Source organism: Eublepharis macularius, chromosome 2, assembly GCF_028583425.1.
Source record: "Eublepharis macularius isolate TG4126 chromosome 2, MPM_Emac_v1.0, whole genome shotgun sequence".
Lineage (NCBI taxonomy): Eukaryota > Metazoa > Chordata > Lepidosauria > Squamata > Eublepharidae > Eublepharis > Eublepharis macularius.
The window spans coordinates 186,822,943-186,838,626 of record NC_072791.1 but is presented as its reverse complement, the minus strand read 5'-3'; the positions used below and the strand labels follow the sequence as shown (position 1 = coordinate 186,838,626).

The 15,684-nt window shown below is 40.6% G+C and overlaps 1 protein-coding gene across 3 annotated transcripts in view; it reads right to left on the bottom strand.

Moving 5' to 3' along the window:
* Nucleotides 1-15,684, bottom strand: part of FMNL2 (formin like 2) — a 271,583-nt gene that overhangs the window by 43,691 nt on the left and 212,208 nt on the right. For all 3 annotated transcript variants that reach the window (XM_054971943.1, XM_054971941.1, XM_054971942.1), the window contains exon 10: nt 8,034-8,108. In XM_054971943.1, the coding sequence (XP_054827918.1) occupies nt 8,034-8,108 (75 nt within the window). The remainder of the gene's footprint in view (nt 1-8,033; nt 8,109-15,684) is intronic.

The window sequence follows — 15,684 nt, the reverse complement described above, 5'->3', positions numbered from 1 at the left end:
TTTTTAAAAAACAGAAATTTTCAGAACATCTGGCTAGGGCTGCCAGATCTCTTGCTATGGTGGGAGGCCTCCCATTGGCAGCCATCCTTGAAAAATAATTTTAAAGACGTATTGTCGAAGGCTTTCACGGCCGGAGAACGATGGTTGTTGGGGGTTTTCCGGGCTGTATTGCCGTGGTCTTGGCATTGTAGTTCCTGACGTTTCGCCAGCAGCTGTGGCTGGCATCTTCAGAGGTGTAGCACCAAAAGACAGAGATCTCTCAGTGTCACAGTGTGGAAAAGATGTAGGTCATTTGTATCTACTCAGGAGGGGTGGGGTTGAGCTGAGTCATTCTGTAAGAGTTTCCCAGGGTGTGGAATGCTAATGGCGGGAGGCTTCACTGTATCCTGAGGAGGTTCTTTTGCATATGGATTGGTGCTTGATGTGCTAATCTTCTCTGCAGGGCTATTGTCGGGTGTGGAGTGTTTTGTTGGCCTGGTGTTTTTCAGAACTGGAGCCCATGCTCTGTTCATTCTTAAGGTTTCTTCTTTCCTGTTGAAGTTTTGCTTATGCTTGTGAATTTCAATGGCTTCCCTGTGCAGTCTGACAAAGTAGTTGGAAGTGTTGTCCAGTATTTTGGTGTCCTGGAATAAGATACTGTGCCCTGTTTGAGTTAGGCTATGTTCAGCCACTGCTGATTTTTCAGGCTGTCCAAGTCTGCAGTGTCTTTCATGTTCTTTTATTCTTGTCTGGATGCTACGCTTTGTGGTCCCGATGTAAACTTGTCCACAGCTGCAGGGTATACGGTATACTCCTGCAGAGGTGAGGGGGTCTCTGCTGTCTTTTGCTGATCGTAGCATCTGTTGTATTTTTCGGGTGGGTCTGAATACTGCTTGAAGGTTATGCTTTTCCATAAGCTTTCCCATCTGATCAGTAATTCCTTTGATATATGGCAAAAACACTTTTCCTGTAGGTGACTGTTTTTCCTTGGTTGTTTGATTCATCCTGGGTTTGATTGCTCTTCGGATTTCATTTCTGGAGTAGCCATTTGCCTGAAGTGCGTGGTTTAGATGATTAATTTCCTCATTGAGAAAGCGCGGCTCACATATCCGTCTTGCACGATCCACTAATGTTTTCATTATGCCTCTTTTCTGTCGGGGGTGGTGATTGGAGTTTTTGTGTAAGTACCGATCAGTGTGAGTTGGTTTCCTGTAGACCTTGTGACCTAACTGAAAGTTTGCTTTGCGGATGACCAAGGTATCCAGGAATGAGAGTTTTCCCTCACTTTCTTTCTCCATTGTGAATTGTATGTTCAGGTGGATGTTGTTGAGATGATTCAAAAACTCCCTCAATTCTTCCTCCCCATGGCTCCAAATGATGAATGTATCATCCACAAACCGGAACCATACACTGGGTTTGTGGGGTGCTGATTCTAGAGCTGTTTTTTCAAAATGTTCCATGTAGAAGTTTGCTATAACTGGGCTGAGTGGGCTCCCCATGGCCACCCCATCCATCTGTTCATAGAATTCGTTGTCCCATTGGAAGTAACTGGTTGTCAGACAATGATGGAATAAGGCTGTTACATCCTCTGGGAAAATCTGATTAATCAGTGCAATAGTGTCTTTTACTGGAACCTTGGTAAACATATGGACTCCCCAAAATACATAAAGATTCAGTCCCACTCCGACCCATTGTGAGTGCCATTGGTTCACCGACATATGAATTAGCTAGACATCTGGCAGATCTCCTGCAGGACCACATCGGGAAAACCTCGTCTTACATCAAAGATTCAGCAGATTTCATCAACAAAATCAGTTCTCTGAAACTCAATCCACAAGACATACTTGTCAGTTTTGATGTTGTATCCCTGTTTACCAAGGTTCCAGTAAAAGACACTATTGCACTGATTAATCAGATTTTCCCAGAGGATGTAACAGCCTTATTCCATCATTGTCTGACAACCAGTTACTTCCAATGGGACAACGAATTCTATGAACAGATGGATGGGGTGGCCATGGGGAGCCCACTCAGCCCAGTTATAGCAAACTTCTACATGGAACATTTTGAAAAAACAGCTCTAGAATCAGCACCCCACAAACCCAGTGTATGGTTCCGGTTTGTGGATGATACATTCATCATTTGGAGCCATGGGGAGGAAGAATTGAGGGAGTTTTTGAATCATCTCAACAACATCCACCTGAACATACAATTCACAATGGAGAAAGAAAGTGAGGGAAAACTCTCATTCCTGGATACCTTGGTCATCCGCAAAGCAAACTTTCAGTTAGGTCACAAGGTCTACAGGAAACCAACTCACACTGATCGGTACTTACACAAAAACTCCAATCACCACCCCCGACAGAAAAGAGGCATAATGAAAACATTAGTGGATCGTGCAAGACGGATATGTGAGCCGCGCTTTCTCAATGAGGAAATTAATCATCTAAACCACGCACTTCAGGCAAATGGCTACTCCAGAAATGAAATCCGAAGAGCAATCAAACCCAGGATGAATCAAACAACCAAGGAAAAACAGTCACCTACAGGAAAAGTGTTTTTGCCATATATCAAAGGAATTACTGATCAGATGGGAAAGCTTATGGAAAAGCATAACCTTCAAGCAGTATTCAGACCCACCCGAAAAATACAACAGATGCTACGATCAGCAAAAGACAGCAGAGACCCCCTCACCTCTGCAGGAGTATACCGTATACCCTGCAGCTGTGGACAAGTTTACATCGGGACCACAAAGCGTAGCATCCAGACAAGAATAAAAGAACATGAAAGACACTGCAGACTTGGACAGCCTGAAAAATCAGCAGTGGCTGAACATAGCCTAACTCAAACAGGGCACAGTATCTTATTCCAGGACACCAAAATACTGGACAACACTTCCAACTACTTTGTCAGACTGCACAGGGAAGCCATTGAAATTCACAAGCATAAGCAAAACTTCAACAGGAAAGAAGAAACCTTAAGAATGAACAGAGCATGGGCTCCAGTTCTGAAAAACACCAGGCCAACAAAACACTCCACACCCGACAATAGCCCTGCAGAGAAGATTAGCACATCAAGCACCAATCCATATGCAAAAGAACCTCCTCAGGATACAGTGAAGCCTCCCGCCATTAGCATTCCACACCCTGGGAAACTCTTACAGAATGACTCAGCTCAACCCCACCCCTCCTGAGTAGATACAAATGACCTACATCTTTTCCACACTGTGACACTGAGAGATCTCTGTCTTTTGGTGCTACACCTCTGAAGATGCCAGCCACAGCTGCTGGCGAAACGTCAGGAACTACAATGCCAAATCCACGGCAATACAGCCCGGAAAACCCCCAACAACCAATTTTAAAGACCATTGGTATTGTGTGTGCCACTAGATCACTTCTACAGAAACCCCAGAGTGAATCACAGTAGCTCTAGGAATCACCATTCTATGGTAAAACCATAGATATCTGGCAGATCCTAGAGTTAACCATCACACCTGGATTTTCCCCATAAGTGACATGCTGGTGCACACAACATCATGGTCCCTTCATGCCCCATCCCTGAGCCTCCTGTCAGTTGCCCAGCACACTGTGACAACCCTACATCTGGCCTATCAGTGAACAGAGATGGGGAACACAGAGGAAATATATAGGTCTAAAGCACAGCTCCTGAAAAGAAGTCACCCAATATTTTTTTTTCTTGGAATAAAGCCAAGATTGATTGAAAGGCAGTGCAGTGGCTTCAGCAAGTCTCAGGGCTGGATTAAGACATGCTGAGACACAAACCATGTCAAGTTTAAGAGCCCCTATAGCATTAATAAACATGGAAATTTTAGTAAATTTTAGTAATTTTACTGTATTTAGAGGCCCCTCTTAGTTTGAGGCCCTAAATTGCAATTTACATAGAATTTGCATAAATCCAACTCTGGTGAGTTTCCTTTGTTAAAATGACTATTTCTTCAAACTCTCAGTTGTAGTCCTACAAATCTGAAATATGATTGATACAAACCAGCAGAGTAGGGGAAAAAAACAGACTGGACTGAATAAATGTTTTCTATGATGGGGACTAATCCTCATATCCCACACTAAGCAAGCACACATTTAATGGAATTCAAACAAAATAATTTGTTTTCCTCAAGTTAAATATCTGGATTATTTTAAAATGGCAGTTTGCTGGCAGAATGGTCACAAGAATGTCTAAAAAGTCTTTTCAAATGTTCTTTTCCTCTTTATTTCAGGAGTTCTTATTTCTGGGGGGAGAAAATTCCATAGCCCAGGTTTAATGTCAAATTAAGGTCAATGGTCTAATGTTATCGTTGCATTTCTGTTCGAGTGTAATTATTCATGTTTCAGAAAGTACCATAGAGATTTGCTTTACCCCTTCCCCATCATATTGATAAACATGATCAATATTGGAAACCCAAATAGTCCTACAACTCAGATGGCTGGTGGGTCCATAATGACCCTGCACGCACACAAAGCCTACTTCCTTTCCCAAACCTCCTGGAACACATTTCCCCCAGGTTGCTTCTAACAGCATGCAGATCGAGTTAGACACAGATGGCAACAGAAGGATCTGATCTGACAAACCATGTGCCATTAATTTTCAACTGTTTTTTGTACATAATGATTATATTTTAACCTGTGAGGAGGAGGGGAAGAAAGTAGGGGATAAAGAACCCAATGCTGCAGATTTTATTTGTAACGAGCCCAAGTCTTTGAATTGTAACTGTCCAATATGTCGTAAGGTGCATCTCATTACGGACTGGAAAGAGAAGTACTACTGAACATTTCTTCAGTTAGTCTGCAAATGTTAAGTATTTGATATTGTCCTAAGGATTGTCAGGATTTACTCTCCTGTGCACCTGGCAGCACCTGAAATGAAATGCAGCCGGGATTACATTTGATACTCAGCTTTCATTGTTCTCAGCTTCCTAGCAGCTCTTGCAAAAGGTGGCAAGAAGATGTATCTGCTAAGGTGAAAACCTTTAGCCCAGAATAACTAGCTGGCACCTCAGAGCAAAATCTATTTCCTCAAACCAATCAACTTGTCTCTTTGGGAAATCAAAAACAGTCCAGTAGCACCTTTAACCAACTTTACTGTAGCATAAGCTTTCGAGAATCACAGTTATCTTCGTCAGATGCATGTGTCTCTTTGGGAAGACTCTCCCTCCCACCCGTTTGCAACATTTATACTGTGAATTCAAAAAGAGTCCAGTAGCACCTTTAAGACTAACCAATTTTATTTTAGCATCTGACGAAGAGAACTTGATTCTCGAAAGCTTATGCTAAAATAAAATTGGTTAGTCTTAAAGGTGCTACTGGACTCTTTTTGATTTTGCTACCACAGACTAACACGGCTAACTTCTCTGCATCTTATACTGTGAATAAGTTCCTTTATCCATCTTTGCCATCTCTTCTGCTTTTCGTGGTCTTGGACCTGTTCCTGAGTAGCCACTGTCCTGGACCAGACATTCCTGAACCCCATTCCAATCTAGGCCTAGTCCTTCAAAGTTGTTTCCCCTCACTGTAGTATTCTGAACCTAATCTCATGGCATTGCTAAATTTGTTGGCTTTATTTCTGACAGAGAGAAAGCTGTCTGGTTAGCTGACCACATGTTGTCCATTTCTTTCCCTTGATTCCAGATGCTTAAGTCTGTCAGCTGTTGAAAGAAGTTAAAAATACCCTCAGGGTTTTTCATCTTTTACTTCCCCTTATAAGCAGCTGCAGTAGTTGCTTGAGGCATCATCACAAATAGGATGGAGCAGTGTCTCTGTGACAGTCCATCAGATCATTATTCCATGAAGTATGCAGCTGGTACTTGGAACATACTTGTAACTGTGAACAGATATAAGCCATGTCCTTCCAAAGATACATACATACTATCTTGCTGTGGAGCTCTAGTATTTTTAATAGATATTACCACAGCTCAAATAAAATTCCTAGCACACCAACACAGATGCGGAGATTCTATAGAATCTATGCCACTTTAGAACAATGGTACTACTACAATATAGCCAGCTGTGGGTGCTCAAAATTATTCATCTAACTAGTTTCAGGTGGGTAACCATGTTGGTCTGCAATAGAATAATATTTCCAGGGTATAATATCTAATGAAGGGAGCTTGACTCTCAGAAGCTTATATACCCTGGATATCTTGTTGGTCTTTAAGGCACTACTGGATTCGAATCTTGTTATTCATCTACCTAGAATTCAAAAAAGGCTGACAATTTTCACACACTTCCACTCCTACTAAGAAGCTGTTGGCGGCCATCCTAATAAGGGAGGAGAATCTGCTAGCATCACACACACCATCCTTGGCAGTAACACACTGGTTTTATTTTAAAGGGGACTGCAGTGTGTGAGTGATCAAAGGGGCAATTATTGTGAGGTACTCCCACATACATATCATATCACCGTAGGAATGGGGGAAAACTTCTTTAGGTTCTAAACCTGGAGCAGGAGCGGGTCCTCTGAAGAATCCTCTAGAGATTGCTTCCACAGGAATTTAAGCAGTGATACCAAGGTATTATCCAAAATGGCAGACTTTCCGTTGATAAGAGAGACACATCAACAAGTCTGATGTAGTGAACATGCAACCTATGCTGTCTGTTTTGTAACCGTTCTGTCATTTAGAGGGGAAGTGAGATCAGTGAACAATTTGTCAAAAACAAACTGAGGAACTAGTGAAAATCAAAATGCTACATTTATCTATAGAACAAGAAGGGGAATAGCAATAATACCACTTCCTCATCTCTGTTGTGATTTATGAAGCATGAGCTTTTCATATTTTAATTATTTCTCCCTCAGTTAGTGTTACCCTGCATTAAAGCAAACCTCCCCAAACTTGTTTGTTTCAGAATGTTTAATCTAAAGGCACTACATGCATTTTTTAGGTGCTCTTCCAGAATTAGTAGTTTTCAAACTGACAACAACTGGACTCCTAGAGCCAAACAAAGGTTTTCCAAGAAGGAAATATAGCAACAACAACATACAGACATCATTTTCATGTTATAATAGCTGGCACAGAAACAGTGGAAACAGAGTGTAGCTATCACATGTAGAACCAGGACACTAAAATACCTCTCATATAGATGCAATGTCATGTTTAATATTCAATTTAAAAAACAGTGCAAATCCAGAAACTTTTATTAGACTGAAAGATTAGTCAATTATATTAGGGTTTCAAAAGCTCCTTACATTTTTATATTTCCCCCTTTCCATGTGAGTGGTTTATTCATGTGCACCGCATCACCTATGAGCTAGGAAATCACTGATATAACTCCAACGTGATCCATAGTAATAATAAACAATTTTAAATATGCAAGATTGGAGGAAGACATAGATATTCTAGGCTTAATGTCTTGATTTTGTTTTGAACTGCTGAGTTCAAAACATATTGAGAAAAACAGTGTTGCACTTACCTGTAACTGTTATTCGTTATCTTCTGTGCAGACACAAATTCCCTCCCTCCTACCCCACTGTGAGTGCTATTTAACTTCATGGTCTCTCTGGTGGCTCAGGAGAACTGAGGGAATCTGGGGGCGCTTGCCCGAGCAACTGCGTTTTGGCAGGAATGCTACTGCACATGCACAGTAGGGGCGAGCGCCCCACCCCAACAGGTTTAAAGCTAGAAAAATCTCTCAGCGGCAGGCCTGCATGTGTGCAGTCCTAATGTGGGGCTGCACAGAAGGACAACAACGAGCAAGATATTCTGACACGCTGTATATCACTGCTGTTACAATGCTAACTAAAGTGGCTGATGGGCATTTCATGCAGGTCTAAGAAGGGGGAAGGTCCGTATGTAGCACTGATGATATTCTGATGTTTCTTTCAGCCTGCTTTCATTCAGATGAGAGCCTGCACAACTTACTGGGACTACAGTTGCCTTTTTGGTGACATTTAAATACTTTTGCCTTTAGGTAGGCTCACTGCAAAGAATTTTGAAGCTCCTCTTTATAAGTGAAATGTATACATAAAAGAAAATAATGAATGTTCTTCAAAGTAATGTATGAAAATGACGAGAAATGAGCAACACATCTTAAGCTGACAGCACCTACCATGAAATCTATATTGTTATCTTCATTTCGAAAATGTTCCATCAGTTTCTCAAACCGCTGCTTTTCTCCACAAACCTGAGAAGGAATTGAACAAGTCTATTATGCATCCGTACACTAGAGGGAGCACTAAAACACCACTAAAATCCTTTGCATTAGAGACTGGCAAAAGTTGAAGCATGAACAGTATCTAGAGTATCTCTGTAAACTGCTTACTACAGTAGACGGTCATTAGATGATAACCATGGTAGATAATCACTATTTAATGCTGGTCTAAGAAGAAAAATAAATCCTGTTTAGAAACCAAACCACAAGGAATTTATTTCTTCATTTCCATTCATTCCCACAAAGAACAGTGATTCCTAGTGCAGTATTATAAACATTTTTACTGGAATTGTGACAGTGCTATTAACAGCAGCACAAAATTAAGCAGGAGAGAGTTTATATCTATGACAGGAAAAGGTTCACCAGAGTAATTGCTGCATGCATGGATGCTCTTAAAGGTGCAAGAAGCAAGACCATTAAAAACTTGTTATTCTAACAAACCTATTCCTTTTCATGAGTTTCACCAACGTACATGCATTCTGTAGCCCAGAAAGAACCATCATCCTTCATCAATTTTCATGAAACCTGACTACTGGAGTAATTTCATTATGGTACACAGGAAACATGTCCTGGAGCACTATCTTGGCAAAGACACCAAAAAAATCAATGACCCTCTGAAGGAGATCATTCTGGAGGGAGGCCTGAGCTTTCTTCCAGCCTATGAACCTCTTATCTCCATGTTCACAGCTAGTTGTGGATAATGAGGGGCTTTGTCGCAAAGGCAGTCAAGCTTCCCTGTTCATTGAACAGGCAAAATGGATGAATGGATACAGCTGTAATGGGCTGGCAAAAGTAAGAGAAACTAGGATAGTCTGGCACCATGGATGCTCAAGAGAACTTTTTCTCCCTGGTCTAAATACAAACAACCCAAACTGGTTTCAGCACAGCATAGAAACTGACATGTATCACAAAGCCCAGAATCAAGCGGAAAAGAATGAAAGACATCAGACTGAAACTTGATAGTACATCGACTGTATTCCTGCCAACTCTACAGAAATGTATTTTTCAAAACAAAATTGGCAACTGTAACTGGCATGAAGAGCTGTAACATGTATGACTGTTCCATTTTCTATCAGTGATAGTATAAGATCCATGACATTCCATAGAAGACATGCATAAGTACAAAAAGAAGCACACAAAAATAGCACTCCCAACTTGTGAAAATGTTGTAAGAAGAGACTAGGAATAGGCATCTCAAAATGCTGAAATAACACACCATGTCTAGAATTTTCTTCCCGTTATAACAGTATAAGTGGCCAGACACATGTTAAAGCTACTTATATTCTTGCTCAACTGATCTTTGTTATCCAAATTATTAAGGAAACAAAAACTGGGAAAATGCAGTAAAATGGAAAATCAGAGCAGATGAAAAGGGGATGAGAAGAGGATAAACAAAAAATAAGATGGTTTGAAGGAAACAACTTCCACTTTTATTTATTATCAAGAGTAAAGGCTTCCAATTTACTGCCATGTGCTTTATGGTTTCCAGTGTGCTGCTATTACCAACTGGTCCACTTAAAGAGATCAGTGGTTTTAAGCCTTCCAATTGCAAAATATCATCAGTGTATATTTTCAGCATACAAGTTAATGTCTTAAACAGGCTGCTGAATTCTGGCCAAGCATATTTATTTTTATTTTTACAAACCACAAAATACAAATAATCACATACGTATGAAACTTACTTTCTTATACACACCAGTTTAACATACATGTACAAAGACTATAGATTGGATCCCAACTAAATCTCCTATAAATGGAAGGCATTTCCATCAGTTGAATGAAAATAATAAAACACATCTTATAGCCGAAAGAAAATCTCTTTGGAAATATGGTGAAACAGAGCATGTGGGAACTGATTGTTGTTGTGGTTAAGCTTTTATAATGTGACTTGGAATCAAAGAGATGATTTCCTACAAAAAGAGATTTTATAATATTCTTTGTTCAAGGTATTTTGTTCTTGTGCGAAGATCAATTACTATTAATTTTTAAAAAATGTGTATTTACTGCTATCTGGGTAAACCAGGCACTGCTGGAGTGTTTCCTATTGTTCTAAAACTAAGAATGCTACAAATTCAAATCTGCATAAATTTGGGTTTCATTGAAAACAAACAGAGAGATCCCTAAAATGGAACCAAGTTGTGTGGCAATCTGAAATCCTATGGTCTTGTCACAAACATTTTCAAGGGAAAATTATGAAATAACAACAAATAAGTTTGTTTATTAAGAGTCCATACAAAGTTACAACTACCACAAGAACTGAAGAAATCCACAGTCCTTCCGTTTTCACTCCTAGCCCACCCTTGAGCTGTTAATTGGACACAGCTTTTCTTATCAGAGGAATCAGGATTCCTAAAAAGTTGCTTAAAGGACTGCTGCTGTTTTTGTGTCCTGGCATAAAGCTGGAGCTTTAAGCATCTCTGTCAAGTAGGGCTGCCAACTCTGGCAGGAAGATTTGGGAGTGGCGCCTAGGACGGAGGAATGTGATGCCAAAGAACCCACACTCCAAAGGGGCCACTTCCTCCGAGAGGACTGATTATTGCTGGCTGGAGATAAATTTTAATTCTGGGAGAACTCTGGGCCCCAGCTGGCAACATTACTATCTAGTTAAATCCTAAGGAGAAGGAATGTCGGTTGAGGTAAAGATAATAAGAAATGAATCTGGGAACATGGAGGGAGTATCTGAAAGGAATAAAACGAAGAACAATAGATACATCAGCTGAGATTCTCCTGTGAAGGAGAGTGCAATGACACTCGTGGACACAGATCTTTCCCACTCACCCTCTCTCCCCTGCAACCCCAAGATGCCCAAAAATGCTGGCTCTGGAGGGTGAGACCCACATGGACTAAAAGCTGCATGGCTGAGGGGGCACCAGTCGAATTTCTTGTGCCAGCAGGAAAGCTGCAGATGGAAGAAAATGGGAAGGGCAATTTTCACTCAGTTCCACTCCTCACCGCACGGCTTTTTGTCCATGAAGGTCCCAGAACCTCCTGCACCAGCATTTTGGAGATCTAAGGAGGCTAATGAGGGAATAAGAAGCATGAGAAAGGGCCAGGTCGGGAGTAAGCTTCCATGACAGAGTGGGGATTGGAACCTGGGACTTCCATATCCTAGTCCAATATGTAAGTATTTGTTAAAAGAACCTGTGAAATATCCTTATAGGTCGCTTCCATACATTTTTACTTAGAAGTAAGACCCACTAAGTTCAGTGGGAATCTAATAAATTCACCTGCTGAAACAGGGACGGCTTCTTTAGCTTGGGAGTAGGCTGCTGTCAAAATAGCTCTCCTCCCCCTCCCATTTTGTTATTTCCCTTCACTCATGTAACTTAGCTAAAGAAATTCTAGCATCCCAGAAAGAAATGGGAAAAAATGGTAGGCAGTCTTCCCTCTTCATTTTATGGTCATCCCAGAGTCACCCAAATGGATCATCTTGATCAACTGGGTAATTCTCATATCTGTGCTAGAAATGACTCAGGTCTTCATGCTATCAAGGCAATCTATGTGTGAGATGCTCTACACATTACATGTAATATGGTTGTTAAAGCATCACATGAAGACTGAGTAATCCACAGTTCAGATCACATCTCAGCTATAAGGAAATTGTGAGCTAATTGTGTTCCTTCTGTCAGGGTATCTGTGCAGGAGAAATGGGAACAGTAGACTCTTGTATCCCACCTTGAACTCCCTGGAGGAAATATGGGACAAAATTTAATGCATTAGCCAAAGAGGGGTAGTTCAAAAAGGAGCTTAAACATAGAAACGGTCCCTTGCAGCCTTAGGACTTCACCAAACCTTAAAGTTATAGAATATTCAGTGATAATGAAAGAATAAGATGAAAAAAAAATAATTTTTCAGGAAACAGCATTGGACAGGAGCTAGGAAACAGACCTAAATATGATCTATTTTTAAATATGCTTGCATACTTAAAGTTAAAACACTTGAGTGATGCTTAAACATGTTTTCTTTCTTTCTTTGCCCTTCTACTCTGAAGCCACAATGACTTCTTTTTTCTTCATAGTACAAGGCCCTAGTGTGATCAGTCTGCTTCATTCTAGGATAGCCCTATTTTACAGTTTGTTTTTGCAGACTGGCATTACATACTTACAGATTGTCGAAGGGGTAAAAAGACTTGTTATCTTGCAAGTTTCCAGTTAAATAAACTGTTGCTTCATGTTTACTAGGCTGAAAATACTTGCTGCCCTTTAATGAGAGGGGTATAATGTTTGCAGTTTGCTATTCTAGGGGGAAATGATTGGTTCTCGCTTTCCAATATACCCTGCTCTTATTTGTAATATAAAATAGCTGTAGCGATCAATACAAATAAAGCTGGCTTCTTGTTTGTAATACATTCTTGTTCTGCATTAGATACATAAATTTGAATTTCAGTCCATCTTTGCAAGAGATTCTGGAGTTAAACAATGTGCTCTTACTCCCCTGTAGGAAAAAATAATGAATAATGAAAAGCTAGGGCTCATTAGCCAAATCACTGATTCCCAAGGTCCCTAATGCAACTGAACCCTTCTATCACAGCCCCCAAACTCTGATGCTGTATTAATGTCTTTGTGTGTATATTTGTGTTAAGCCCTTTCTGTTGTTCTATTTTGGTCTCATTTGTTCTCTGTTTCAACAGTGATGCTCCCCTATGTAACTTAATGAACAATGTACACACAATGTAACAAAGTACATTGCAGTTGGCAATAAAATTTTGATTTGTTACTTTTTTCCTCAAGTAAAATTATTATTGAGCATCACAGTGAGAATATGATTGCCGAAAACCCAGGTAATGATTTCGAACCAGGTCTTGATTTTGAATGTTATATGCATGTGTTGCTATAGTCTCTCTCTGTGTGTGCCATCAAGTCTCAATCGATTTATGGAAACCCCAGCAAGGGGTTTTCAAGGCAAATGAGATGCAGAGGTAATTTGCCAGTGCTTTCCTTCCTAGAGTCTTCCTTGGTGGTCGCCCATCCAAGTACCAACCCTGCTTAGCTTCCGAGATCTGACGAGAACGGGCTATACCATGCCATCTTCCCTCTCTGTTGTCTTTATACAGCCTTTCAATGGCTGATTCACACAAATGGTTTTGATCATCAAGGATGACCACAGGTTGGGCATCCTTCACATTGTAAAGAAATGGGTTTGGCCTCATTCTCTAAAATGTGTCCATGGCAATGTTCTTCTGCCTACAAAGTTAAAACTTACTTCGTTACCTGCTAGAACTACAGCTCATTAATTTTTATACAGTATGGATATAGGTGATACCAAAGATCTCCAAATTCCCATTCAGTGGGAATACAGTGAGGAGGACAGGTGGAGAAACAGGGCTCAGTTCTGCCTTAATGAGCTCCTTCCAGCCCCGCTAAGAAAAACTGGGTTGGATCCCACAAGCTTTGTCATTTGATTAAATCCAATTTCCTTCCTTATTACAGCTCCTATCCCATGATTACCAGCATCACCTTTTTGGGTGGTCAAAGGGGACTCCCTCCTTCCTTTTTCGCCTGTGGAAAAGCTAGTCAGATCCAATACATTATTAGTTCTTATTGGAAAGAAGCATGTTGTTTTAAAAGACAGAGAGAAAATCTGTGTAAAAAGTATATTGATTTTAGTGTAAAAAAATTCTAAAGGAATTATCAGAAGGTGTAAGAAAAATATCCACTGGGAACAGCTATTAAATGTCACACACACATTTCCTTTAAAAGGACAAAAAGGTTGACAGAAACTAAAAAAAATGCGTAACAGAGTTATCCGTCAGGACTAGCAACTCATTTTCTTGGTTAGACTTGGTATTATTTACAAGTAACACAAAGGAAAGTGTTTGGATTTATGAAACAGATAAGATCCAGTAACAATTTCATAAACAATTTTGAAAAATTTCATAAAATCTAGCATGTAGAGGGGAGCAGGTGATCTGGAACACATTTTCTCTGACAATTTTAGATCAGTATATCTGAGAAAAATAGTCTCTTTTCTCCACTTCCTCAAAGGGAGGCTGGGAAAGTTTCATCTTAATGACATGAATTGAAGGGGGGGGTTGTGAAATGGGTGGGTTTTCTCCTCCTTATATTTGAGGATTGAGTCTGCTTTTTATGTTCTATTATTGACTTTTCACCATTCACACATCTGCTTTAACTGTAACGCTTTTTCCCAGGCTCTGCCAATTATTCTAATCAGAGATCATTACGGGAAGGGGTTTCACTGAGCAAAAGATGAGGGAGGCAGAGATAACTGGGTTCTGCTATACATTTCCTCTCTTTTGGTTCCTAAATTTAGAACTGGCATTTTTCCCCCCAGTGAGAGCTATTCTATTTGTAATACTTCATTACAGAAATCCAGCTTTTCTAGGCATGGCATTACAACAGCAGGAAAAGCTTCATTTGCTGAATTTATGCTTCTTGTGCAAGCAGCTCTGCCCACCCCCCACTGTTGGTAACTCTACCTAGAGATTGATTTCAATCATGGGTTTGTCTCAACTGCATAATGCACTTGATTATTCTCTGCTTCTAACATATTTGTAGTCTTAACTGATGGCGGCTTTGGTCCTGATTTCTAGATTACTGAACTCCCCTCCCTTCCAAGGTACATGTACACAGGTATATGTAACCCTATTTTCACCTATAATGTATTGTGGGGTGTAAATATTCAGCAGTCTGCTCCAAGTTTCATAGGGTTGCTAAACTCCAGGTGGGGCCTGAAGATCTACTGAAACTGAAACTGAACTCCAGGCAGAGATCAGTTCATATGGAGAAAGTGGCTGCTTTGGAGGGTGGACTCTATGGCACTATACCCTGGTGAGGTTTCTCTTCTCCCTAAACCACACCCTCCTTCGGCTCCACCCACTCAAATCTCCAGGAATTTCCCAACCCAGAGCTGGAAACTCTAACATTTTCTGATAGTTCCAGGTTACATGAATGTGGAGCAGTTCCAGGCCAAGCCTCACTGATGGCTCAAGACAGGGTCGGTCTAGGCAAGGACTCGGGTGGGCCTCATTCTTCTTTCTTTGTTTCATAATGTTTGTTTTGAATAAAGTCACACTCTAGCCCTTTTCAAATGTTAAGTTAGGTGCAATAGGAGGCCAGCAACTGCCCGTAGATCCTCCCAATATCCACAGCAGCCAAGGAGCAATTGCTGGATTTTCAGTTTTGATATATGCAAACCAGACCCCTGAAAAATGAAGGCTTCCTGTAGTATGTAAAGAAGCTGTACATGAATGTAAAAACTGTGCATGTCCTCTTTCAGACACGGCTGCCACATGTATCAGGATCGTGGGTATCACACACTACTGATACATGTGACTGGCAGGCTTCCAGCACATGTGAAATGTCTGAAGAGGGCTAGAACTTATGTAAGAAAACCCTCAGCATTTTCCTGAGTGAAAGTATCCCAGATATGACAAGGGTAAGAATCTATCTGGCTTATTAGCACACTGACTGATTCGGCATACATGGCAGATAGAAAGACATTACAGTTACTGGGGAAAGCTGTTAGCGACATGCTAGAAATAAAGAATGAACACTGTAGCCAATTTTTATGCTGCAGACAGGAGACAGCG